The sequence below is a fragment of the Anabrus simplex genome, chromosome 2 (assembly GCF_040414725.1).
Source record: "Anabrus simplex isolate iqAnaSimp1 chromosome 2, ASM4041472v1, whole genome shotgun sequence".
NCBI lineage: Eukaryota > Metazoa > Arthropoda > Insecta > Orthoptera > Tettigoniidae > Anabrus > Anabrus simplex.
The window spans coordinates 1,025,992,749-1,026,020,524 of NC_090266.1; the positions used below are offsets into that span (position 1 = coordinate 1,025,992,749).

A 27,776-nucleotide genomic window follows, 5' to 3' on the forward strand; every position below is an offset into this window, starting at 1 on the left:
TGGGTGGTTCGACTCGTCAGTTGTGTGTGACGTCTAAGTGGGCATTTTGTATAATTGGTAAGACACGTTTTCATTATTCCTACTGATTGTGATGTCTAAATAATTTTTGTCAGTTTCTGGTTCCATTGTGAAATTGATGGATTTGTGTAAAGAAATCTGTCCAGTAACTGAGCCCAGGTAACTTTCTATCACCCCTCTTCCTTTGGCACCCCTCATGAAGACAATTCTACCTGTTAAAGTTATTTACAGAAGCGGTTGACCTTGGCACACAATGTCACAATAGCCATCTTAAATTGCTCTTTTACTTCCTTTGCATTAATCAATCAATCACTACTGATCTGCATTTAGGGCAGTCACTTAGGTGGCTGATTCCCTATCGGTTGTTTTCCTAGCCTTTTCTTAAATGATTGCACAGTAATTGGAAATTTATTGAACATCTCCCTTGGTAAGTTATTCCAGTCCCTAACTCCCCTTCCTATAAACGAATATTTGCCCCCAATTTGTCCTCTTGAATTCCAACTTTATCTTCATATTGTGATCTTTCGTACTTTTAAAGATACCACTCAAACTTATTCGTCTACTGATGTTCTCCCACGCCATCTCTCCACTGACAGCTCGGAACATACCACTTCTATTACATGTGATAAAATATATTTTTGGGTCCGTATTGAAAGTATTTGTATAAATAACACTCGTATCTTTTTATTGTTCTCCCACCTATTCAATACAATACAATACAATCTTAAAAGTCCTTATCAAAATGTTAACATGAAATTAATACATTGGACGGTACATGTTTCGCCTATCAATAGTAGGCATCATTTTGATAAGGACAGAGTCCTAACTTTTAAGATTGTATTGTATTGAATAGGTGGGAGAACAATAAAAACATACGAGTGTCATTTATACATACCACTTAGTCGAGCAGCTCGTCTCCTTTCTCCGAAGTCTTCCCAGCCTAAACTTTGCAACATTTTTGTAACGCTGCTCTTTTGTCGAAATCGCCCAGAAAAAATTGAGCTGCTTTTCTTTGGATTTTTTCCAGTTCTTGAATCAAGTAATCCTGGTGAGGCTCCCATACACTGCAACCATACTCTAGCTGGGGTCTTACCAGATACTTATATGCCATATCCTTTACATCCTTACAACAACCCCTAAACACCCTCATAACCATGTGCAGAGATCTGTACCCTTTATTTACAATCCCATTTATGTGATTACCCCAATGAAGATCTTTCCTTATATTAAGACCTAGGTACTTGCAATGATCACCAAAGGGAATTTTCACCCCATCAATGCAGTAATTAAAACTGAGAGGACTTTCCCTATTTGTGAAACTCACAACCTGACTTTTAACCCTGTTTATTATCGTGCTATTTCCTACTGTCCATCTCTCAACATTATCAAGGTCATTTTGCAGTTGCTCACAATCTTGTAAGTGATTTATTACTCTGTACAGAATAACGTCATCTGCAAAAAGCCTTATCTCTGATTCCACTTCTTTACACATATCATTGATATATATGAAAACATAAAGGTCCAATAATTCTGCCTTGAGGAATTCCCCTTTTAATTATTACAGGGACAGATAAAGCTTCACCTCCTCTAATTCTCTGAGTTCTGTTTTCTAGAATTAGAGCCACCCATTCAGTCAAGTCCAGTTGCACTCATTTTTGGCAGTAGTCTCCCATGATCTACCCTATCAAATGCCTTAGACAGGTCAATTGCGATACAGTCCAATTGGCCTCCTGAATCCAGGATATCTGCTGTATCTTGCTGGAATTCTACAAGTTGAGCTTCAGTGGAATAAACTTTCCTAAACCCAAACTGCCTTCTATCAAACCAGTTATTAATTTCGCAAACATGTCGTATATAATCAGAAAGAATGCTTTCCCAAAGCTTACATGCTATGCACGTCAAACTGACTGGCCTGTAATTTTCAGCTTTATGTCTATCACCCTTACGTTTATACACAGAGACTACTGTAGCAACTCTCCATTCATTTGGTATAGTTCCTTCATGCAAACAATAATCAAATAAGTACTTCAGATATGGTACTAAATCTCAACCCATTGTCTTTAGTATATCCCCCAAAACCTTATCAATTCCAGCTGCTTTTCTAGTTTTCAACTTTTGTGACTTACTGTAAATGTCATTGCTGTCATAGGTAAATTTTAATACTTCTTTAGTATTAGTCACCTCCTCCATCTGTACATTATCCTTGTAACCAACAATCATTACTGCTGACTGAATACTTCTGCCTTTTGAAGATCCTCGCATACACACTCCCCTTGTTCATTAATGATTCCTGGAATATCCTTCTTAGCACCAGTTTCTGCCTTAAAGTACCTATACATACTCTCCTCTTCCATTTTTCACTAAAATTTGTATGGCTGCCAATTATGCTTTCCATCATGTTATCCTTAGCTGACTTCTTTGCTAGATTCAATTTCCTAGTAAGTTCCTTCAATTTCTCCTTACTTCCACAGCCATTTCTAACTCTATTTCTTTCCAACCTGCACCTCCTTCTTAGTCTCTTTACTTCTCTGTTATAATATAGTGGATCTTTACCATTCCTTACCACCTAAAAGGTACAAACCTATTTTCACATTCCTCAACAATTGCTTATAACCCATCCCAGAGTCTGCTTACATTTTTATTTATGGTTTTCCTCCGATCATAGTTACTTATTTAAAACTCCCTCATGCCTGTTTTATCAGCCATATGGTACTTCCTAATACTCCTGATTTTAATATCTTCCTTTCTTTCACATTTATTTTTAACTACCACAAAAACAGCTTCGTGATCACTAATACCATCTATTACTTCGGTTTTTCTATGGAGCTCATATGGTTTTACCCGCACCACATCCGGAATATTCTTCCCTCAAGTTGGTTCCATCACTTTCTGAATCAGATGCCCTTCCCATATTAACTTATTTGCCATTTGTTGGTCATGCTTCCTGTCGCTCGCATTACCTTCGCAATTGACATTTGGAAATTGAGATCACCCGCTACAATCACGTTCCGTTCGTTTCCCACATAGCTGATTATCTTATCAAATAATTCTGAATTAGCGTCTGCGCTACCCTTTCCTGTTCTGTACGCTCCAAAGACATCAAGTTGCCTGTTATCATTGAGATGAACCCTACCCCTAGAATTTCATTTTTGTTATCTTTAACTTTTTCGTAGCTTACAAATTCTTCTTTCACCAGAATGAATGCTCCCCCTCCTACCATTCCTATCTCGATGATACACCCTCCAGTTCTCTGAGATAATTTCTGCATCCATTATATCATTTCTCAGTCATGATTCAACTCCTATTACAATATCTGTTAAGTATATATCTGTTAAATTACTTAATTCTATTCCTTTCTTTACAATACTTCTACAGTTGAGCACTAACATTTTTATGTCATCCCTACTTGATTTCCAGTTCCCTGTTCCCTTAACAGCGCTCCCTAGGCACCCCTTTTCCCTTAATGTACCTTCCTATAACCCTTCTAAACAAATTTCCTTACTTATATGTACCACTGCTGTTTAAGTGAAGGCCATCTTAGTGCATATCCCTATCTCCTCCCACCCGTTAGGATCTAGAAATCTCACTCCCAGTTTCCCACATACCCACTCCATAGTCTCATTAAATTCCCAATCACCTTCCAGTCAGTATCCCTCCTACACAGTTTTCCGTTGATAACAATCTCTGCTTCCTTAAACTTTGCCCGTGCTGCATTTACCAGGTCCCACACACCCCCAACTATGTTGGTACTTATACTTGTTTGTCTTTTGTTGTTAGTACCAACGTGAAACACTTCCACCTTCTCCTTTCCCTCTTCCTTCTCTTCTATCCTCAACATCTGCATTAATCAAATTCCTGGATAACACTCTACCCTGGTACCCTTTCCTCCACACAATTTCCCGACATGTCTAGCGATGGAATTCCCCATGACCAGAGCCTCAACCCTACCCACCTCATTTGATCCCCTCCCAACCTGGTCAGCCCTATGTTTCCTGACAGCTGCAGCAGCTACTTCCTCCTCCCTTTTCTCTATCCCATGACCCTGTTCCACCTGCCTTTTCCTATCCACTACTCCACATTTCCCTTTCCTACCTCTTCCCTTTCTTCTACTTCCACACTTCTCAGCAACAGTTCCCTGCTCCTCATCTTCGTCCGGTTGTTCTACCTGAAGTGGCTCGTTCCGATTTCTCACAGACACCTGGCCTGAATTCTGATCTTGAATGGAGCCCTTAGCCTGCAATCTCCTTCCCCTTAAAACATTAGACCACCTGTCTTCTACAATTTCCCCCTTTCCTTCCCATCCCTCTTTTACACCTATTGTATCCTGTACATGTTTGAGGGAGGCATACTTTCCTTCCTGTCCTGAGATAATCCTAATTATCTCCCTCAAACTCTCCAACTCCTCCCTCATACTCCTTAATGCCTGGCCACACCCACAGTTCCTACACTTGCACTCCTTAGCCATTCTTTACTGAATAATGAAAAGAAAAGGAAAAATAATATAACTTATTCTGTGCAAAATAAAAAATGAAAGGAAAGAAATATTGTCTAGGATAGTTCGCAATGATCACTCAACAATAAGTTAATTAATATAGGCTACTACTACGCTACAATACTACTTAATTCTATGATTTTTTATTCCTACAACACCCTAACAGAATGAAAATTGCTGTTAATTACTGGAGACAGAGAATAATACACAAGAATTACACAATTCTTAACTGCAGTTATGTCTACCCTAATTACTATAACAGAATTCTGGTAAGAGAGTTACTGCAGATACCACAGATACGGTACTATACTACACAAATATTTCACACTAAGAAATGAAAATTCCAATTAGGCATAAATTAGATATTTGCAAGAACTACCGGTACTCAAAAATTACCAACAATGTTAAACATGTAGACAGATTAATATTAGTGCGACTTTATCCTACTATGCTGTAATAGAAATGAAACCTGCCTTTTGCACAAAAATACACGTCACTTTCTATGCGTATGTCTCTTTCTATACAGCATACTCTCCTAATTTACATAAATATGTGAACCTTATTTCCAAAAGGTACCAAATCCAAAAAATTCAAAATTGGGATGACAGATGGCAGCACTTCCTTGAATGTAGTTCTGTATGTGACGTGACAAATGTAAGAAAAGATACCACCTCCCATGTTGAACAGTGAACAAATTTTCCTCTTTATGGCAAAAGATACCGAATTCCCCATGCTTTTGATGCCAAGATGTACCAAATCCAATTATCCAATCAGAGCTGTTGTTTTATGTTGCATAAACAACATTGCGACTTTTGCATCGTTCGTCATGCTATTTTGATTGTTTTATGCTGTTTTTGAGGAGTGAGTTTGTAAATAATTTGCACTATTACGTGTGAAAAATGGAATCGGATATATCTGAAGAGTTTTGTGATGAACCACAGGCGACGGAAATTGCCTAGAAAGCGGAATGTTCGTAATCTGTCAGCATGATATAGATGTTGATTCCCATAGGGAACCTGAAATATTTGTCCCGAATGAGTAAATTTATAATACCAATATAAATGGTCTGTTATTGGACATTGTAAATTTTCCAGCTAACTCATTCCTGGTTGCCAGCGTTCCGCCCCATTGTGTTAAGTTGGGCTCATCAGTTGGTAAATAGCACACCCACCAAGACGCATGGCTAGTGCATTCCGTGGAGGCCACCGCGTAGGCTACTTGAAGCCACTGGCAGTGCCAATGCTCTATGAGAGACTTTGTCTCATTATCAAAAATTGATGCCTGCATGGCCATCAGATGATATAGATGTTGATTCCCTTAGGGAACCTGAAATATTTGTCCCGTATGAGTAAATTTATAATACCAATATAAATGGTCCATTATTGGAAAATTTATAATGTGTATTTTTTACAGGTATGTTGTAGTGTTATATATTGAATTAATTGTTTGTTTGACAGATTGGAAAGTTTTTAAGTTACATTTAACTTAGTCAACGCTGGAAAGTCTGGCTTCCTCCTTAACAATTTGATGTTGAGGAGTATTTGCGTATATACCGTATTTAGTCTTCCACTGTCTTTAGATCTGTAAAATCTTAGTACCAGTATGTCTTATAATGAATTACATCATTATTAGGCCTTTTAAATGGATCTTTTAAATACGGTATGTATACGAATAATCCCCGCACCCTAATTTTAGGAAGGGAGGTTTTGATTTTTCTTTTTTGTACTTGTATATTTTGTTAAATACAACCTGTGACAATAAAGTTAGGTGAATAGTTCTGTACTATCAACATAGATGAACAATGCATGATGGTGACCTTACTGTCCTTCGAAATAGTCCTCTCCCATAACTATGCACTGCTGAGATTGGCGATACATGTCCTGGAAACTTTGCAAGAAGGTTTCCTTTGGGATGGTGTTCAAAAGCCTCGTCACGTTTCGTTGGATGTCAGGAATATCATTAAATCTCTTTCCTTTCAAAGCGAGTTTGAGTCGTGGGAATAGGAAGAAGTCTGGAGGATTGAGATCTGGCGAGTATGGGGGATGTTCAAGTTGCACCACCCTCTTTCTTGCCATGATCTGTTTGACGATATTGGCTGTGTGTGCGCGAGCGTTGTCATGGACAAAAAATCTTGAACCTTGTTGTGCGTACTGGGGTAGACGTTTCATGAAACGGGTCAACATTTCAGTGTACTGTGCAGCGTTCAGTGTTGTGCCCTCAGGTAGAAATTCCTTGTGGATAATGCTTTGACTATCGAAAATGTGATGAGCATCGTTTTGATGCGTGACTTTTCGGCTCTGACCTTTTTCTGACGAGGGGATCCTGGAGAACGCCATTCCATGCTTTGCCGTTTTGTTTCGGGGTCGTACCTGAGACACCAGGTTTCATCCTCAGTGACAATACAGTTCAAGTAATTAGATGTTGCATCCGCCGTTTCGACAAAATCCTGTGAAGCCTCTAAACGTGCCTGTTTCTGATTGTCAGTCAAGTGATGTGGCACAAGGCGAAAACTTCTGGGTAACTATTTGTCGCACGGATTCGTGGTTAATCTGCAGTTCATCCGCTATCATGCGCACAGTTAATCGTCGATCGTTCTTGATTAATGTACTCACACTCTCAAGGTTTTCGTCACTGACGGTGGTCGCCGGTCTTCCGCTACGGGGATTGTCAGGTACATTTTCCCGGCTCCTCGAAAACGGGCAAACCACTCGTACACACACTTCAAGGAGAGTGCTTGATCTTCATAACCACGTACCAGCATCGCATGAGTTTCTTTCGGTGTCTTGCCAAGCTTAAAACAAAACTGTACATTGATGTTTTGATCATTCATGTTCCTGTTCGCAATTCAGAACCACCGAACCAAACACGCACTGTGTCAAACAGGTCTTACATGGCACACACACGATGCTCATCTGAACAACGCTGGGAGCAGGTGGTCAAAACCTGCTGCTACGTAGGTGCAGCATTGTGTGTCGCCAGTGATGCCAGATTGACCGTTCTGACTTCATTCACCGAACTTTATTGTCACAGGTTTTATTTATATTGAAAATTGTATATACCACGATACAATAAGTTATGAAATTACAAAGCAGCTTGTTGCGTGTAATTTTCCTCACTATGGGCCATTAGCATTTCAAAATATTGTCTCCTTTTCTGTGGTCGCTCAGTTGGCGGAGCGAGATTCCTACAGGTGGAACGTTCGTAGGTCTGAATTTGCTATGTCAGGACAGTTCTTTTAAAATTTATTTTCGCAAGGCATAGGTGATTGGATATATAATGCTGGCACAATGAAATACAAGGACGGTTTGAAGAGTTCTCAGAATCACCGCTAGACGTCGGTGCTAGAGCAACGTGGTTCCCGCGCAATAATTACACATCCTTCGTGAGTGAACACATGGCGCGTCAGTGCTCTAGCTGCAGGAGTGTGGTAGTGACGACTCTTTGTTGTTGTTGTTGTTGTGTTTCCCGCGTAGTGATTTGTGACAATGGAAAAACTAAGATTCAAGCAATGATTTAATACTTTGTAAGGAAAGGTATGAAAGCAAAGGAAATTCATGCCGACTTTCAGAACACACTGGGGGACTCTGCTCCTTCATTTTCAACTGTTACCATGTGGACCAGCAAGTTTAAATTTGGTCAGCAGAGCTTGGATGATGGATGATCCGCATTGTGGACAGTCAGAAAGTGTTACGACCCCAGAATTTATCGCAAAAGTGCATAAAATGGTCATGGAGGATCGTCGACTGAAAGTGCGGGAGATTGCTGAAGGTGTAGGGATGTCTTCTGAATGGGTATATTATATTTTAACCGAAGAATTGGGTATGAAAAAATTATCCCCAAGATGGGTGCCGCGTCTCTTGACATTGGACAATAAACACACCAGATTGGAAATGTCCGAACAAAGTCTGGCCCGTTTTCAGTGCAACCAACAAGATTTTTTGTGCCGGTTTGAGACTACAGATGAAACTTGGGTCCACTACTATACCCCAGAGACAAAACAGCAGTCAAAGCAGTGGAAACATGCTGATTCACCACCGCCAAAGAAAGCAAAGGCAGTGTGTTCGGCCGGAAAGGTCATGGCCTCAGTTTTCTGGGATGCAAAAGGCATTCTGCTGATAGATTATCTTCCTACTGGCCAAACAATTAGGGGGCAATATTATGCAAACCTCCTAGACCAACTACAGGAAAACAAGGCCTAGTTTGGGAAGGAAAAAGGTCATCTTTCATCAGGACAACGCTCCGCCGCACACAAGTGTTATTGCCATGGCAAAACTTCACGAACTGGGGTACGAATTATTGCCACATCAACCGTATTCACCTGATTTGGCAACATCAGATGTTCATCTATTTCCCAAGCTGAAAATTTTCCTCAGTGGACGGAGATTTTCTGCAAGGGAAGAACTGACAGCCGAATTGGAGAGGTATTTTGCAGGCCTGGAGGAATCTCATTTTCGAGATGGGATCAAGGCATTGGAGCATCGCTGGACCAAATGCATTAGTCTACAGGGAGACTATGTTGAAAAATAAAAGCAGTTCCACCGAGGTAAGATACTTAATTCTAGTACATTCTGAGAACTTTTCAAAGCACCTACGTACGTAACAAAATAACAATTAACGTTTGTTAATAACAACAGTCTGGACATCGGGAAAAAAAATACAATATGAGTATACCTCTGGACTCATACCAATGAATATATAAAAAGCGTATTTACAAAATGTCTCTCTTGGTTTCCTTATATTACAATTTGAATATTTCTTGTATTCATTATTCTCAAATGCTGTTTCTGGTATCAATGTCGATTAGATATAACTGTAACATCAAAGAAATTAAACTGACAAAAGTGAAAATGCGTATTACAATTGGATAATAGGGTATCCAAAACATATCCATTTGCCTTTAATACATCACCTTGAAATTGAGTACTCTATCCTTTTCAAGTAGTTCACTTCACCAAATATGATCTCAATCACTTGGCTGTTAATTTAATTAATGAACAAATAATTTATTTAAAGTTTATTTATTCATTTATTTATTTAGTTGAAACTTCTGTTTTAATTGCTATTCCACACTATGATTATTAATATTACTGTACATTTTTACAAAATTGTTAAATCAGCAAGGATTTAAATGTTTAGGATTTCAATAAGCTCCTTAATTGTGGTTATTTTTATATCCTAGCTTAGCCTCTCTTGTTCCTAGTCAATTATTGGTAAAATTTTACTCCTATTCTCATTATTACTCTACCATTTAACCCTACTCTGTATTCTTTAAATGGTTTACGCAGTTTTATGTTCCAATAAATTAACTGATATTATAATTTATTATTCATATGGCTTAATTTCTATGAAGTTGGGCTCCAATACTCCTGCCTTCTGTATTTTACTCATGAATTAATAATTATTCATTTAGGTTTCTTAATAGCTCTTCGATTTGTGCATTTACAGATCGTTACATTTCCTTTTATTTTTAATGGTTAAATCCTCACATAACACGTTACCATAATTTTTGATTTCACTTAAATTCTCTCATATAAGGTTTCTATAATTTTGGATTCAAATTCTTACATATAAGATTTTCTTTTATAATTTTTGTTTCCGTTCAAATTCCTTGGCTTATTCCCTTCCTTCTCAGATCTTGTTTGATTGTATTCCTCCGTTTAATCATCAATAATCCTTCCATTAACTAAATTAATCATTAACTGAGACATCAACAAAACAAAAAGATTCTAAATTCAGCCATATCAGAATCATCACAATAGGTATACATAGAATTCACCAAAAAGAAATCCTAGAACATAAAGTACATTGGTGCAAAATATCACGCGAACATACATCCCCTCGAGTTTATGGAAATAGATTTATCACTTTATGGGTTTTTAAATTATTATTATTATTATTATTATTATTATTATTATTATTATTATTATTATCATCATCATTATCTCGAACCCTCGGATTCTCTAGAAGACCCTTCAGTAATGACATACACGACTCATACCAATGAATATCAGTATAATGTGAAGACAGATGACCACGATCAGATGGACTTAAACCATCACAACCACAGACAATCACGAATACTTCTGAGAATACACATACTCGAACTCATGGAACCATTTCTAAATCATTGTATCACATTAAATTCTGTTGTTGAGTTATCAGATTATTATTATTATTATTATTATTATTATTATTATTATTATTATTATTATTATTATTATTATTATTATTATTATTATTATTATTAATGGTTCATGTTTGTGGGTTACTGCAGGTACGTCCTAGTTCGTGAACCATGGGCAACAGCTGAGTGGCCTAGTAAGTGGTCCTGAGAGTCGGGATACCAGTTGCTATGGAATGGGAGCGGTCATCTCGGACATATTCTGAGTCATGGCCCTCCTTATGCACAGGCGGCTAGGACTATACAATTCACCGGTGGTCCATAACCCGTTACAGGAGAGATCCTCACTTGGACTATGTGCAACTAGGGTAGCATCCTGCTTCATGAATTTACCGAGCTCAGAACATTTTAAGCAAGCCTTGGACCTATGGGAGTAATGGAGTCCCACTCCGATTTGACAGGCGAGGGACTTCTTGGAAATAACTTGGCGAACGAAATGGAATTCGATGGGGAGCTATCAATATTAATGGGGCTTATGGAAGAAAGAAGGTAGAACTGGCTGAGTCAGCAAAGAGGATGCTTCTGGATGTGCTAGGAGTAAGTGATATTTGGGTAAGGGGAGATAATGAGGAAGAGATAGGAGGTTATAAAGTGTACTTGACAGGTGTTAGAAAGGGAAGGGCAGAGTCTGAGGTAGGGCTGTTTATCAGGAATACCATTGCACGCAATAGAACTGGGAATAGAACTGAAGGATACGAAAGGGTGATTGGTAAATGTGGGGAAGATATGGAAGCTAATGGGAATGGAAAGCGTTTGCTGGACTTCTGTGCTAGTATGGGTTTAGCTGTTACGAATACATTCTTCAAGCATAAGGCTGTTCACCGCTACACATGGGAGGCTAGGAGTACCAGATCCATAGACTATATCTTAACAGACTTCGAATTCAGGAAATCTGTTAGGAATGTATGAGTTTTTCACAGATTTTTCGATGATACAGACCACTACCTGATCTGTAGTGAACTAAGTATCTCTAGGCCTAGGGTAGAGAAAGTGAAATCTGTCTGCAAACGAATAAGGGTAGAAAATCTCCAGGACGAGGAAATTAGACAGAAGTACATGGATATGATTAGTGAGAAGTTTGGAAACAGTAGAGAGTAAGCAGGTTCAGGATATAGAAAGTGAATGGGTGGCATACAGGGATGCTGTCGTAGAAACAGCAAGGGAATGCCTAGGAACAACTGTGTGTAAAAATGGGAAAAGGCGACCATCTTGGTGGAATGTTGAAGTGAGAGCAGCCTGTAAACGTAAAAAGGCTTATCAGAAATGGCTTCAAACAAGGGCCGATGCAGACAGGGGTTTGTATGTAGATGAAAGAAACAGAGCGAAACAAATAGTTGTTGAATCCAAAAAGAAGTCGTGGGAAGATTTTGGTAATAACCTTGAAAGGCTAGGTCAAGCAGCAGGGAAACCTTTCTGGACAGTAATAAAGAATCTTAGGAAGGGAGGGAAAAAGGAAATGAACTGTGTTTTGAGTAATTCATGTGAACTCATAATAGATTCCAGGGAATCACTGGAGAGTTGGAGGGAATATTTTGAACATCTTCTCAATGTAAAAGGAAATCATCCTGGTGGTGTTGCAAACAGCCAAGCTCATGGGGAGGAGGAAAATGATGGTGGTGAAATTATGCTTGAGGAAGTGGAAATGATGGTAAATAAACTCCATTGTCATAAGGCAGCAGGAATAGATGAAATTAGACCTGAAATGGTGAAGTATAGTGGGAAGGCAGGGATGAAATGGCTTCATAGAGTAGTAAAATTAGCATGGAGTGTTGGTAAGGTACCTTCAGATTGGACAAAAGCAGTAATTACATCTATCTATAAGCAAGGGAACAGGAAGGATTGCAACAACTATCGAGGTATCACATTGATTAGTATACCAGGCAAAGTATTCACTGGCATCTTGGAAGGGAGGGTGCGATCAGTCGTTGAGAGGAAGTTGGATGAAAACCAGTGTGGTTTCAGACCACAGAGAGTCTGTCAGGATCAGATTTTCAGTATGCGATAGGTAATTGAAAAATGCTACGAGAGGAATAGGCAGTTGTGTTTATGTTTCGTAGATCTAGAGAAAGCATATGACAGGGTACCGAGGAAAAGATGTTCACTATTCTGGGGGACTATTCAATTAAAGGTAGATTATTAAAATCAATCAAAGGTATTTATGTTGACAATTGGGCTTCAGTGAGGATTGATGTAGAATGAGTTCTTGGTTCAGGGTACTTACAGGGGTTAGACAAGGCTGTAATCTCTCACCTTTGCTGTTCGTAATTTACATGGATCATCTGCTGAAAGATATAAAATGGCAGGGAGGGATTCATTTAGGTGGAAATGTAGTAAGCGGTTTGGCCTATGCTGATGACTTGGTCTTAATGGCAGACTGTGCCGAAAGCCTGCAGTCTAATATCCTGGAACTTGAAAATAGGTGCAATGAGTATGGTATGAAAATTAGCCTCTCGAAGACTAAATTGATGTCAGTAGGTAAGAAATTCAACAGAATTGAATGTCAGATTGGTGATACAAAGCTAGAATAGGTCGATAATTTCAAGTATTTAGGATGTGTGTTTTCCCAGGATGGTAATATAGTAAGTGAGATTGAATCAAGGTGTAATAAAGCTAATGCAGTGAGCTCGCAGTTGCAATCAGGAGTATTCTGTAAGAAATCAGGAGTATTCTGTAAGAAGGAAGTCGGCTCCCAGACGAAACTATCTTTACATCGGTCTATTATCAGACCAACTTTGCTTTACGGGAGCGAAAGCTGGGTGGACTCAGGATATCTTATTCATAAGTTAGAAGTAACAGACATGAAAGTAGCAAGAATGATTGCTGGTACAAACAGGTGGGAACAATGGCAGGAGGGTACTCGGAATGAGGAGATAAAGGCTAATTTAGGAATGAACTCGATGGATGAAGCTGTATGCATAAACCGGCTTCGGTGGTGGGGTCATGTGAGGCGAATTGATGAGGCTAGGTTACCTAGGAGAATAATGGACTCTGTTACGGAGGGTAAGAGAAGTAGAGGGAGAACAAGACGACGATGGTTAGACTCGGTTTCTAACGATTTAAAGATAAGAAATATAGAACTAAATGAGGCCACAACACTAGTTGCAAATCGAGGATTGTGGCGACGTTTAGTAAATTCTCAGAGGCTTGCAGACTGAACGCTGATAGGCATAGCAGTCTATAAGGATAATATACGTGTGTTTGTTATTATTATTAGGGACCTGAAAAATCACATTTGTGAAAATTGCGAATTTTTTAATCTTATACTGAATCCAAGCCTACTGTACTTCTAATGTGAAACAAAATCATTTTTAGGCATAAATAGAAGTGCGACAAAATGCGAATTGTGACCCAAAATGTGAAATTAGTATGAATTACGATTTTGGTGCGAATTCTGCGAAAATGTGCTATTTTACTGGCGAAAACAACATATTTTGACAAAATCGGCAGAAATACTCCGAATATGATACATAAATCTTTATTTATTTATTTATTTATTTATTTTATACCGACCGATGAAGCCGATCGATTGCTGCTTGCTGACTTTAATCGATATTTACAATGGAAATAGCAAGGTGAATAAGATCTGTTTCGATTGTTATCAAAATGTAAATCGAGTGTCATGAAAATAACGAGATAGACGCAGTGTTGTTTTCCTGTTGTTCAAAATTGAAACTAGTGAAGAGTAGGAAGTCGAGCGATCGTTTAGGTTATGGGGCTCACTACAAAAACTGTGCACGAAAGGGCTCAGCAATATGCAAAGTATGGTTTATATGCCACAGATTCAGCGACAGTGTTTTGCAAGTATTTTAATTGCTGAGTTGGGTGGGAGAAAAAAGATAGCATTGTGGAACATGTTACATATAAAAACGTGTGGGTAAGCGACGCGATAACAAAAGTTCAACCCCTGCTGCTAGTACGTCTCAAAGAATGCAATATTCTGTGCTTACACAGTTAGATAGTTGTAAACGCCGAAAAATTTCCGGAGATAACTTCTCGAAACGCACAGTTGAAGTTTTTGCCAAAGGAAATATATCTCTGGAAAAGCTTAAAAGCACAGAGGATTACTGGATTACTGAGTTTTCAAATGAAGAGCTGCCATGTGTGAGAACTCTACGTGAAGTATATTTACCGGGTAAGTTTCATTTTCATTGATTACAACATCGAAACCATGCACAAAATTGAAGGATACCGAATTTGAGTGTGTTTTCCATATCGAACTATCTTACCCGTACCCAATTGATCCAGTAATTTTAAATTATCTTGTTATAATTTGAGGTCTTTCTTCCTTTCTAGAAGTTGCATCTGACCACCAGAAAAGAACAGCAGAGGCTCTAATGGGGAATAACATCAATATACTCTGTGATGAAACTACAGATAGAATGGGCCGTTGTGTTTTTATCATCATATTCCAAGTCCCAGCCGGATCGAAAAGAGAGCTGCATGTTGTTTCTGTGAACTATCTTGATGCAGGGCTGCACCTGTTTTACTTCACTAATTTATGCACTATAATACTTAACTGGTGCAACAATGTACAACATTCGCTGTCCTGTTTTTCTCGTAGTATTAAATAATGTACTGCTTCTACTTCTTGTCGATCCTTAGCTTATGTGTTCTACAGTGGCTCAACACTTCGTGAAATACTTGAACTGTCACCCTGTTGTAATCTCTATCATATGTCTTTACATTTTCACTCAGAGAAATATTCTCTGGGCAACGGCTTAACTGTTCCAAATATATTACGGAATGAAATAGTTCCCATGAAAATGTGGAATAATTCTCAAATTTGAAGACCAAATACGAACTTGTTAGGAATATCCCGAGTAAAATTCACAAATGAGGTAGAAAGTACTCAAAGTTTCCAGACCTATCACTTCGATCACGTTGCCTCTTGACATTTCTACAGAACGTACTAGAATATGCGGCAGTCGGGATCTAATAGGAGTACTGTTTTCTCACACTGTTGAAATTCAACTCAACTTTTTCCCTCAACGTTCTGCGTATAATATAATGTTCGTCTCGACTTATCTCTTCAACCTTTTCACAGAAGAATGTCATGTAATATTCCTCTCTTAACCAATGTACAAGTAAAAAGGTGACGTAATCAACATGTTAGGATTCCTATTGGTTAAAGGTAATACTTTAATATGATTCGTCCTTCCCTGTAAGGGTACAGATTATTCCAGAATTCTCTCGCCCCTTGTCCAACTCGCTGCATGACGTGCTCTCCGCTGTGATGTAATTCAAGTGTCCTTGACTGCTCAACCCAGTTCCGTATTTGGCCCGCAACAGGACGGCCTGTCTATCAGCTGATACCTAGTTTGTGTGTATGCATGTAAAATTTACATGAAATAAAACAAAGCCTCATTTATTATTATAGGGACCTGAAAAAATTGCATTTGTGATAAATGCGAATTTTTAAATCTTGTACTGAACCCAAGCCTAATGTGGAATAGAATAATTTTAACGCATAAATAGAAGTGCGACAAAATGCGAAATTAATATGAATATGTGTTTTTGGTGTGAATTCTGCAAAAATGTGTTATTTTACTGGCAAAAACAACATATTTCAGCAAAATTGGTAGAAATACGCAAAATATTATGCATAAATCTTTCGACCGTTCTGATTGATGAAGAAAAGTAGCCGATCGATTGCTGTTTGCTGACTTTAATCGATATTTACAAGGGGACTAAGATTTGTATCGATTATTATAGAAATGTAAATCGAAAGTCACGGAAATAACGAGATAGTCGCTGTGTTGTTTTCCTGTTGTTCAAAATTGAAACTAGTGAAGAGTTGAAAGTCGAACAATCGTTTCAGTTATGGGGCGCACGACAAAAACTGCGCACGAAAGGGCTCAGCAATATGCAAAGGATGGTTTATATGCCACAGATTCAGCGACAGTGTTTTGCAAGTATTGTAATTGCTGAGTTGGGTGGGGAAAAAATAGATAGCATTGTGAAACATGTTAAATCTGAAAAACACGTGGGTAAGTGATGCAATAACGAAAGTTCAGCCCCTGCTGCCAGTACGTCTCAAAGAAAGCAATCTTCTGTGCTTACACAGTTAGATAGTTGTAAACGACGAAAAATTTCCAGAGATAACTTCTCAAATCGCACAGTTGAAGTATTTGCCAAAACAAATATACCTCTGGAAAAGCTGGAAAGCAAAGAGCTATGAGCCTGGATTACTGAGTTTTCAAATGAAGAACTGTCATGTGTGAGAACTCTACATGATGTATATTTACCGGGTAAGTTTCGATTTCATTGATCAGGTACGATTCAGGTATTACGACATCGAAACCACACACAAAATGAAGGATACCGAATTTGAGTGCAATTTCCATATCGAACTATCTTACCCGTACCCAATTGATCCAGTAATTTTAAATTATCTTGTTATAATTTGAGGTCTTTCTTTCTTTCTAGAAGTTGCATCTGACCACCAGAAAAGAACAGCAGAGGCTCTAATGGGGAAGAACATCAACATACTCTGTGATGAAACTACAGATAGAATGGGCCGTTGTGTTTTTATCATCATATTCCAAGTCCCAGCCGGATCGAAAAGGGAGCTGCACATTGTTTCTGTGAATTATCCTGATGCAGGAAATGCTACAAACTGCTCTCGTGCTGTTTTAGAAGCTCTGTGCAGTTATAGTGTACCATATGTTGCAATTAAAGTGTTTGTTAGTGACAGTGCCCCGTACATGACCCGGTGTTATGAAACATTAAGTGTGGTCATAGGGGATCATTTAATGCATGTACAGTGCTGGGCACATAAGATCAGCTTAGTTGGCAATAGTTGGGTCGCAGTGATGACAGATTCAAATCATGTGGTTGCGAGGGTAAAGTCTGCATTTTTGAACACAAGAAAAGGAAAATATAATTAATTACAATTCTTAACATCTAAGTATGGTGCTTCAAAGGAAGCAAAGCTTTTTCCTGTACCTGTCATAACCTGATGGATTAGCTGGTTTCAGGTTGTCTTCTATTTGAGTGCTTACTTTACTGATGTTGTTACATTTTTCAAGATGTCTGACATGAAATACATCAACAACTGTGGTATTAAGTTCCTGACTGATCTGAGTGATTGAGAAGTGAATAGGCTTTTTGTCACAGATCATGCAGCTGGATTGGTTGACCTCCTTACTGATCTTGAAGGGTCTCTGTATCCTGCCTCTCATCTCCTTTACCCCAAACTGCATAACATTGACGCCAGCTTTATCTTCATTTGTGAGGGGAATTTTTCTGCGGCAACTAATGATTCTTTGATTAAGCTCACTCTACAGCAGGCTGCATGTTAAGACACATTTGTCAAAGCTGCTCATTCTTCACAGTGCAAGCTAGCCACATTGAAAGCTAAAGACCCCAACCATAAGGATTTTGTGTCAATTTCTCAAGAACAAGGGAATATATTATTATTATTATTATTATTATTATTATTATTATTATTATTATTATTATTATTATTATTATTATTATTATTATTATTGAGTGAAAGAAGAACAGAAAACTTTCCTGTGAGCACTGTGTAAAACAGGGCTTTTTACTGGCTTCCACACTCTTTGACATCTTCTTTTCCATGCTTCTCAATTATGCTTTTAAAGAGTGCACCGAGGGCATGAATCTACACTCTAGAGTTGATGGCAATTTTTTCAGCACTGCCTGACTCAAAAGCTAAGACAAAAGTGAGGATGGTACTCAGTCATGAAATGCTGTATGCTGATGCTGCTTTGGTAGCCCATATAGAGCATCAGCTACATTACCTCATTGACTGACTGTCAGATGCCTGCAGAGGGATTGATCTTGCTGTCAGCCTACAGAATACTAATGTTATGGCCCAATGCAGCGACAATTTCCTGTCCATTTTCATCGACGGACATGCACTGAAGGTGTTGGTTAATTTCATCTACCCAACACCTTGTCTATAGATAGCAGAATCACCTAACAGAATTGCTGGGGTGTATGATTGTTATTTCCATGCTGAAGAACAAAGTGTAGACCAACAGAGTGCTGACAGCAAATACTAAAATACGGGTCTGAAGGCAAAAAGGACCAGACGGAAATAGAAAGCAGCTTCTTCCTGAGCCCCATCATGCTGTACATGCCAAAACTACAGAAGAGGCTGCCACCCTAGAGTGAGCCTCTTCAGTCCACTAAGACGGTGCAGAAACTGAATCAGAGTGCTACACCATCATCCTACAAGGACGAATGGATGCCTTTGTAGACAACACAATCTTTTACACATGACTGACGTTGAGGTTAAATTGTTTTAAAACGTATTTTTCTTGCCGTTCAGCTTCTTTTGGACTTGTTTCAATCTCTACTGTTGGCAGTCCTGAAAATGGTTTTCCATAGTTTCCCATTTTCACACGTCTGAGTCGGTACGACGTAAAACAGATAGCAAAAAAAAAAAAAAAAAAAAAAAAAAGAAACCTCTTGTACTTCTGGTTAAGTATGGTGCTATATTACAGTTATCATTTCTGATCTGAAATGACAATCTTGTAACTAAAGAACACTGATACTAAGATGAGGCTTACTAGCAGAGTGATTTCATTGCTGGCGTCTTGTAGCAGACAGGATTTGAGACAGAGTCTGTGCCATGAGAATTAAACTCTGTCCTCATGTTCAGGATTCCTCATAAAACTGTTGGTCCCTTGGCCAATGATTTCAAGATTAATAATCGTATAAAGCTGCAAGTTTCCTTTACTCCCCCTGTGGGTGGGGGTGGGGGGGGGGGGGGCGCAGATGAAGAATACTCCCACGGTATTCCCTGCCTGTTAAAGAGGTGAATAAAAGGGGCGACCAAGGGATGATGGAATTCTACTTGTGATTAGTACCATAATGTGAGGAACATCTTGGGTCGATGTTACTTGCGATTAGTACCACTATGTGAGCAACACCACGAGTATACGTAGCCTGTGACTAGTACCACTATGTGAGCAACACCATGAGTATATGTAGCCTGTGATTAGTACCACTCTGTGAGGAACACCACTGATCTAGCCGGTGCCCGTGATTAGTCCCACTATGTGAAGAACACCCTGGGTCTGCATTGTTTGTGAGTTGTACCCTTATGTGAGGAACACCGTGGGTCTGTGTTACCTGTGAGTGGTCCCATTATGTGTGACATACCATGGGTCTACATTACCTGTGATTAGTGTCACCATGCGAGAAACATCATGAGCCTACGTTACCTGCGATTAGTACCACTATAGGAGGAACACCACAGTTCTGCTTTACTAGTGATTGTTACTATTATGAGGGGCTGGTGACCTCGATTTTGGACCCCCTTTGGAATACAAGCATCATCCCAGAAAATAAGGCATTGTGAATTGGATTGGACGATTATTTTGGATTCGCGGTCAGTTTTTCTCATCATTCTTTTTAGATTCGAGTTAGTGGATACATTTTGAAGTTTTAATTATCATTTCAGTTCATCGCACCTCGTACCATTAGGGGCCAATGACCTAGCTTTTAGGCCCCTTTCAACAAAAACAATCATCATTATTATCACTTCCTTGACTCTAAAGAGTTGGACAAATATACTTAGTATATTTTTTGATTTGAGGGTCTGTGACCTAGATGTATCATCACCATCATTATCATTTTTGATTTGAAAATATTCATCATACCTTTCAGGCATTTGTAACCCAGAAGGATTGAAAAAGGTTACATTCTAGGCCTACACAAGGTCATCTCATTGCCATGTACTGCTGCCTGCTTCCTCAGGGTTGGGAAAGTACTCTTGAGATTGCATTCCAACTCGCCCATACTCTGGATAGGCCTGTGTGATGTCACGAAGAAGAATAAGCATGATTACCCTAAGGGGTTTTGAATCCATATTCCGTGTGATGTTTTGCAAAGAACGCAATCATTAGGTTCGTTGCTAGGGAGAAGACTATAATTTATGCAAAAAAGTTATGGTTTCCTCTTACCCCACAACCAGTAAATCTGTTAATTTTGAACAATTTTAACAAAATATTCCAGATGGACAAAAAGAGGAAGAAAATCTGTTTAGATGAACCAGAGGCTTTGTGAGTTGTACCCTTATGTGAGGAACACCGTGGGTCTGTGTTACCTGTGAGTGGTCCCATTATGTGTGACATACCATGGGTCTACATTACCTGTGATTAGTGTCGCCATGCGAGAAACATCATGAGCCTACGTTACCTGCGATTAGTACCACTATAGGAGGAACACCACAGTTCTGCTTTACTAGTGATTGTTACTAGTACTAGTTGACTAAAACCACTGGAAAATGATTTTGAAAAAATCTGGCACAAATCAGTCCAAACATTTCTATGGGTCACGGCACAATGCCAGCACATATATTCTCTCTGTGCTGTGTGTGTTTTTGAGGGTTAGATTTAAGTTTGGTGTGCACACACGCAGACTTGCACATTCTCTTTCTTGCATGCATGTGTGCATGTACACGCTGGAGGTTTTATGACTAATGGTCATTTTAGTCCATTCCATAGGTAGTACACTACTCTTGAGTGCACTATGCATTCATTAGATTGGCGGAGAGTTCCGTGAGAGAGAAGGTGATGCGATATCTTTTAAGGAATAATTCCGTTTGGGGAGTGCTTTGTCCAAATGGCTAAAGATATTAGCAATAAATCAGAACTAATAATGATAATGCTATTTGCTTTACGTCCCACTAACTACTCTTTTTACGGTTTTCGGAGACGCCAAGGTGCCGGAATTTAGTCCATCAGGAGTTCTTTTACGTGCCAGTAAATCTACTGACACGAGGCTGACGTATTTGAGCACCTTCAAATACCACCGGACTGAGCCAGGATCGAACCTGCCAAGTTTGGGTCAGAAGGCCAGCGCCTCAACCGTCTGAGCCACTCAACCCGGCATAAATCAGAACTAGCAGTAGGTCAGTGTATCAACTGATATGGCATGTTGCTGTATTAAGAAATTTCTGTAAGATAAGGCCCCTAGTGCTCATAGTATTGCCTTTTAAGAAGAGTACAATATCTGTGATTATAAAATAATTGAGCATCTTTGAAACTGACATTCTCTTGTTAAAGTGTTTTTAAAATGTGGTTCCTTTTCTTCCTCTGAAACTAGGATTAGCAATTTTTTTTAAAAAAAATATAGATTTAATATAGTTTAAGGAATGTACTATGCTGAAAGTGAAATTGGCCTGCTGCAACATAATAGACAATTGTCTTAATTTTTTATGCTGTTTACTTTACAGCCCGAGGTCTGGACATACCACACATCAGAACAGTGGTCAATTACGATGTGGCAAGGGATATTGATACTCACACTCACAGGATTGGAAGAACAGGTATGACTTACCTTTTTTTTTTTCTGTTCCATTATATTTTTATATAAACCTAAAATGTTTTTTAAGTTACGGGCTTGTTTCAACTGCGCATCAGTAGACTTTATCAAGACTAAATGATAAAAGTGAGATGGGTGCTTATACTTTCTCTTTGGTTGGTGTTATCAAGGCTTGCGTAGGTGTGACCCATTATGGCCATTCTTGTATTGCCTTGCAGCAAGTGCAGTTTCCCAAACGTTACATATACGTAGTCCCTCTCTTATGTTTCATTATGTCAATAGTTTTCTCGCTCGAGGCGAGTATGATATTAATGGGTGGTTACCAGAACCATGGTTTCCTCGGATTTTAATTGGGCATGATATTGGAAGAGGTAACTGTGATGCTTATTAATGGAAAAATGTTAAGAAAATTCATACTTTTAATAACAAGTTACTCTTAATAACTCTTGAGTACCTGATAGGCTGGTCAAGTTGTAATATGTTCACCTGCACAGGACTAGGGAATAGAACAACAGGGTCACTGAGTATACTAGTTTGCTTGTATATTTCTTGTCAAATTTTGATTTTCTTACTAAGTCCTGTTTGATAGTTCTTACATTGTTGTGTTCTGTGTTCATATTAATTCATAGAATCTTGAGAAATTTGAATTTATATTTTCTGACTCCTGTAGGTCAGTGTTTCTAAACCTAGTCAGCAGAGATGAGACAGATGATTCCTAGGCAGACTTACAAATTTAATTCTAATTAAATTAAAATTGTTCAAAACAAAACAAAACAAATAAAAACTAAATAAGTGAGTAAAAATTGTTCAGATAAAGTAAAAAATGTAAAAAAATGAATAAAAACTTCCTAAAATCTACTAACATTTCAATGCCCAGACAAAAATTTGGTGTTTCCAAGGTATGAGAGTATGACTGTGTTCTCACTAACCTCAGAGAGGTGAAGTGAACAGATTTTAATACCCCAGCTTTTCCTTACTATTTTGTTAGATTTCAAGAAAACATTTGTCATCCATATTTCAAGAAGTACAGTAGGTTGTTTATTGTGATTTGTTGCTGAAGGTCTTCCGCTGTCAATCAATGCACAGTATGTCTTCAGAAGTGCTAAGTTGTAGATGGAAAAAGTGTATTGTGAGAGTTAACTCCAGTTTTAATATACACAGATCAAGAAAAATTAGGGGAATATGTTTTGTAACGTCTGGTATGTGAATGTACGTTAATTTGGTAGATGGGGTTCCAATGGTTGTACAGCATACCTTGAGACCTTGGCTACTCAGGGTATGTCAAATCGAAGTTATACTCCATCTGTAGGTGTAGCCATGCATTAAACTGTCAGGTGCCCCTCAAAACAAAGTGAATAGCAGTGTGTCGTCGTGAGGTACACAGACTACTGCGGTCATTTGAGCACATTTACGTCGACCAGCACATCCCATGAGACATCTTAATGAGGTTCAAGTCGCAAGGGCCATCACTTTGATCCAGGAAGGATGGACTTTTCGTTGTGTTGCTGTGGATCTCGATGTTTCTCCGTCAGTTATTTAACACTTGTGGAATCGCTACAGTGAGACAAGCCAGTTCACTAGGAGGGTTGGACAAGGTCGTGGACGCATGACAACCCCATAGGATGACCGATATCTGACCATCTGTGCGTTGCGGCATCATTCAGCAACTGCCAGAAAACTGCAACAAGAACTCAGGAGGGTCACTGGAGTCACGGTGTCTGACCAGACAGTAAGGAACTGGTTAAGAGAAGTGTCCTTACGACCCAGACGTCCTGTTCGAGTGCCCCGTTTATGGCAGCAACATCACGCAGCTTGCCTTCTCTTTGTCCGTACCCACGTCAACTGGCAACTTTGCCAATGGAGACCTGTGTTGTTCACAGACTAGTCCAGATTTCCCCTGACACAGCGTGATGGATGTCAACGTGTATGGAGATGCCGTGTGAGCAGTACATGCCAAATTTTGTCCAGGAAGATGACTGATTCGGACAAGATTCTGTGATGGTGTGGGGTGGCCGTAGTATTGGTGGCCGTACGAATCTTGTCGTCGTCCGTGGTTATCTTACCGCTGCTGGGTACATCGAGCAGATACTGCTACAGCATGTGTTGGTTGCTGCATACGGTGTTAGCCCTGAATTCGTACTCATTCATGACAGTGCCAGGGCTCATGTAGTGCACATCACCAGAGCTGTCTTGCAAGAACTGGACATTCAAGAGATGGAATGGCCAGCAGTGAGTTCCGACCTTAATCCCGTCGAGCATGTGTGGGATAGGCTTGACAGAAGTGTTCCACCGCAGACTCTCCAAGGCCTCGAACAGGCTCTAATTGAAGACTGGGACCTGATACCGCAACGTGACCTCCGTCGACTTATACGGAGCATGCCACGTAGGTGCCAAGCTGTGATAAATGCTCGTGGAGGACATACACCATACTGAAGCTCTCCAACTATGATAAAAATCCACCCTGGAGAATGGTTATCACTTTGTTTTCGCCCCTACTTGGACATTTCCGTTTTGTATTCTGAAAATGAACGCGAATCCATCAATGTTCTTTTGTATAATTAAATGGTAAAGAATAAAGGTTTAGTTGGTAATATACCTGGGTATGAGGTATTGTTTTGTGGAGTATGGCATACTTTCAAAAGCATGTCCCCTAATTTTTTTGAACTGTGTATTTTCAAATATTGTTATATAATAATACCGGTTGATGCTAACCCTAAAATTGATGTACGTGTCGTAATGGCTAGTTAGCATGAATGGTCTACTATTAAAGTTGCTGAAGCAAGCATTGCAAAGAAAAGAATGCAGTAGGAAATATCCAAACTGAACCTTATGGTGCTACAGTTCTGTAGGGTCTTGGCCCACCTAGGACTGCTGCTCAACCCGATGGCCTGCAAATAATGAAGTGATGTATTGTCAGCATGACAAATACTCTTGGTCATATGTTTTTTTTCCTTTTAGACCGGGGGCAATATATCGCTATCAGATAGCTCCTCAGTTCTCATGTAGGCTGAGTGGAGCTTGAAATGGCCCACCCAGGTGAAAATCCCTGACCTGGCTGAGAATCGAACCTGTTGCCTCCATGTAAGAGGCAGGCTCGCTACTCCTAGACTGCAGAACCAGGGACAGCAGGAAATTTGACGGTTTGAATTCAGGTTTACTTCACACAAGTAATTTTAGTATAAGGAAATCCACCTTTTCAATACATACAAAACTGTTGCACATAAGTTATACTACAACATTTTTATTATTATGATGAAGGTACCGGTTTTGTGACATGTTTTCAATGTCATTATCAGCCTTTCTTAAAACCAAGCATGAGAATAAATTCACATATAGCAGCAATATACACTGATTTAGCAAATGTAATGGGATAGTCACCTAATAGCGTGTGGGGCCGCCTCTGGCCATGCGGACTGCAGTGAGACGCCGTGGAAGTGAGTCAACAAGTCCCTGGTAGTCCTCTGGACGCAGCTGACACCAAATCGTTTGCAGAGCGGCCACCAATGCTGGTCTGTTGGTGGGTGCAGGATCCATGGCACGGAGCCTGCGTTCCAGGACATCCCAGATATGCTTGATAGGGCTCATATCGGGGCTCCTGGGTGGCCATGGCAGTCGTTGGACCTCCGCTGCATGTTCCTGGAACCATTCCCGGGCGACGTGGGAGCGATGTGGTGGCGTGTTATCATGTTGAAACACCGCGGAACCGTCTGGGTGCTGGAAGGCCAAAAATGGGTGGAGATGGTCTCCGAGCAGCTCAACATACCGCGTACCATTCAAAGTCTCTTCCAGAACAACTAGGGGGCCCATTCCATATCAGGAAAATGCACCCCAGACCATAACAGACACACCAGCGCCCTGGACCACACCTTCGAGGCAGGCGGGATCCATCGCTTCATGTGGTCTGCGCTATTCACAGTGCCTCCCGTCGGCATGGTGCAGTTGAAATCGTGATTCGCCAGACCATATCATGTTACGCCATTGTTCCAGTGTCCATCCCTGGTGACTGGTGACAAATGCGCGTCGTTGTGCCCGATGACGTTGGGTTAACAGTGGCATCCGTATGCGGCGCCGACTCCCATACCCCATAGAACCCATGTTCCTACGGATTGTCCACTGGAAGACGTGTCTAGCACGGCCTGTGTTGAATTGAGCCGTGATTTGCTGCACGGTTGCCTGTCTGTCACTATTGACAATCCGTCTCAGATGTCGCCGGTCATGGTCATCAAGGGTGGCTGGACGGCTGGTCGTTCGTCTGTTGTGGACGGTGACACCCCCATTCACGATACACCCTGTACACGGTTGATTGTGTGAAGCTGAATTCCCGTACCACTTCCGAAATCGCACTTCCCATCCATTGGGCACCGACCACCATACCCCGTTCGAACGGTGTCAGCTCACGACAAATTTCCATGTTACACCTGTCACATGCACAGTGACTGCTCACAAGGTCTCCTATACAACTGCCGCTGGTACAGGGGATGTGTGGTGCGCAGACAACACACCTGCGCGTCAGTGCTCCGCTATCCCATGACATTTGCTCAGTCAGTGTACACACACTATGTAAAATTTGTATAACGACACACATTTGTTGCCAACTCCTCTCCATAGAGTAAGCTTCTTGGTACGCTGCGGCAACGTTTCACGTTCCGCTTGAATTGAGGAACCTCGGTCCTACATATCATCCTAGGACCTACATCTACACTGAAAACCACCTTTCGACGTGCATAGTACAGTTGTAAGATAAGAAGATTATGCCACCAACAGCGCTCTGATTATTCCTCAGTGCCTCATTTCACTATGGTTAAGGCACTTATCAAGATTTTAACGTGTTCATTAAGCTTTATCATACCAAAGTCCAACTTTACAGAAAGTGCCTCAACTTATGTACCAAGACAACATAAGATTATTACACCGCCAATGCGTAGCAACCCTCGTCTATTTTATATAAACTATTTTAAATGTGTGTCATTATACAAATTGTACCTTGTGTGTGTGTATTGCTGCTATACGTGAATTTATTCTCATGCTTGGTTTTACGAATCGCTGATGATGACATTGAAAACATGTCAAAACTGGTAATTTCATAGTAATAAAAATGTTGTGTAACTTATGTGCAACAGTTTTGTATGTATTGAAAAGGTGGATTTCCTTACTTTAAAATTACTTGTGTGATTCTCAGTTCAATACGGAACAACCATGAAGTTTTTAACTGTAGATCAGGTTTATTTGGTGTGGTGATGAATGGAATGAAAACCAAATTGTGTTTTGTGTTACGAAGTATTGTTGAATGACTGCATGAAACCTGTAAAAGTCCAACTAAATGCAGAATGTCTAATTCATGATAATATTCTGTTTCATGGAACTTTGCCACTTCAGACAACTGGAGGGGAAATACAGGGTTATTTCTTCCACCGTGTGTAATCTCTAGGGATTGATTGCGGAGAGGATACAGAACAAAAATGGTCTAATGAACGTATGATAGGAAATGCATGGTGTCCATGCTAGCGACCCTCTATTCAGTCATACTGTTACAGAGACTGCAGGCCAATATGCGCTGTTGATGCGCCACAGTTACAGTATGCATGGTTTCCTCTTAGAGGGTGGTACTGTTCCTCATACGTCATGCCCTAGCGCCCTCTCCTGCCATAGTCATTGGTACCGTTGTGTCCATGTCACTTCTCGTGCTAACTCACCAGGTAGTGGATGTGTTATAGCGTTGTACACAATGGTTCCGTATTCGACTCAATAGCTTGCTGACATGGTATTTACTTACAGCAAGGCAAATGG

General features: G+C 39.9%; 1 protein-coding gene across 1 annotated transcript in view; it reads left to right on the top strand.

The window, feature by feature from the left end:
* Positions 1-27,776, top strand: part of LOC136864652 (ATP-dependent RNA helicase DDX42) — a 252,516-nt gene that overhangs the window by 72,505 nt on the left and 152,235 nt on the right. The window contains exon 5 of the mRNA XM_067141932.2: positions 21,901-21,993. Within this exon, the coding sequence (XP_066998033.1) occupies positions 21,901-21,993 (93 nt within the window). The remainder of the gene's footprint in view (positions 1-21,900; positions 21,994-27,776) is intronic.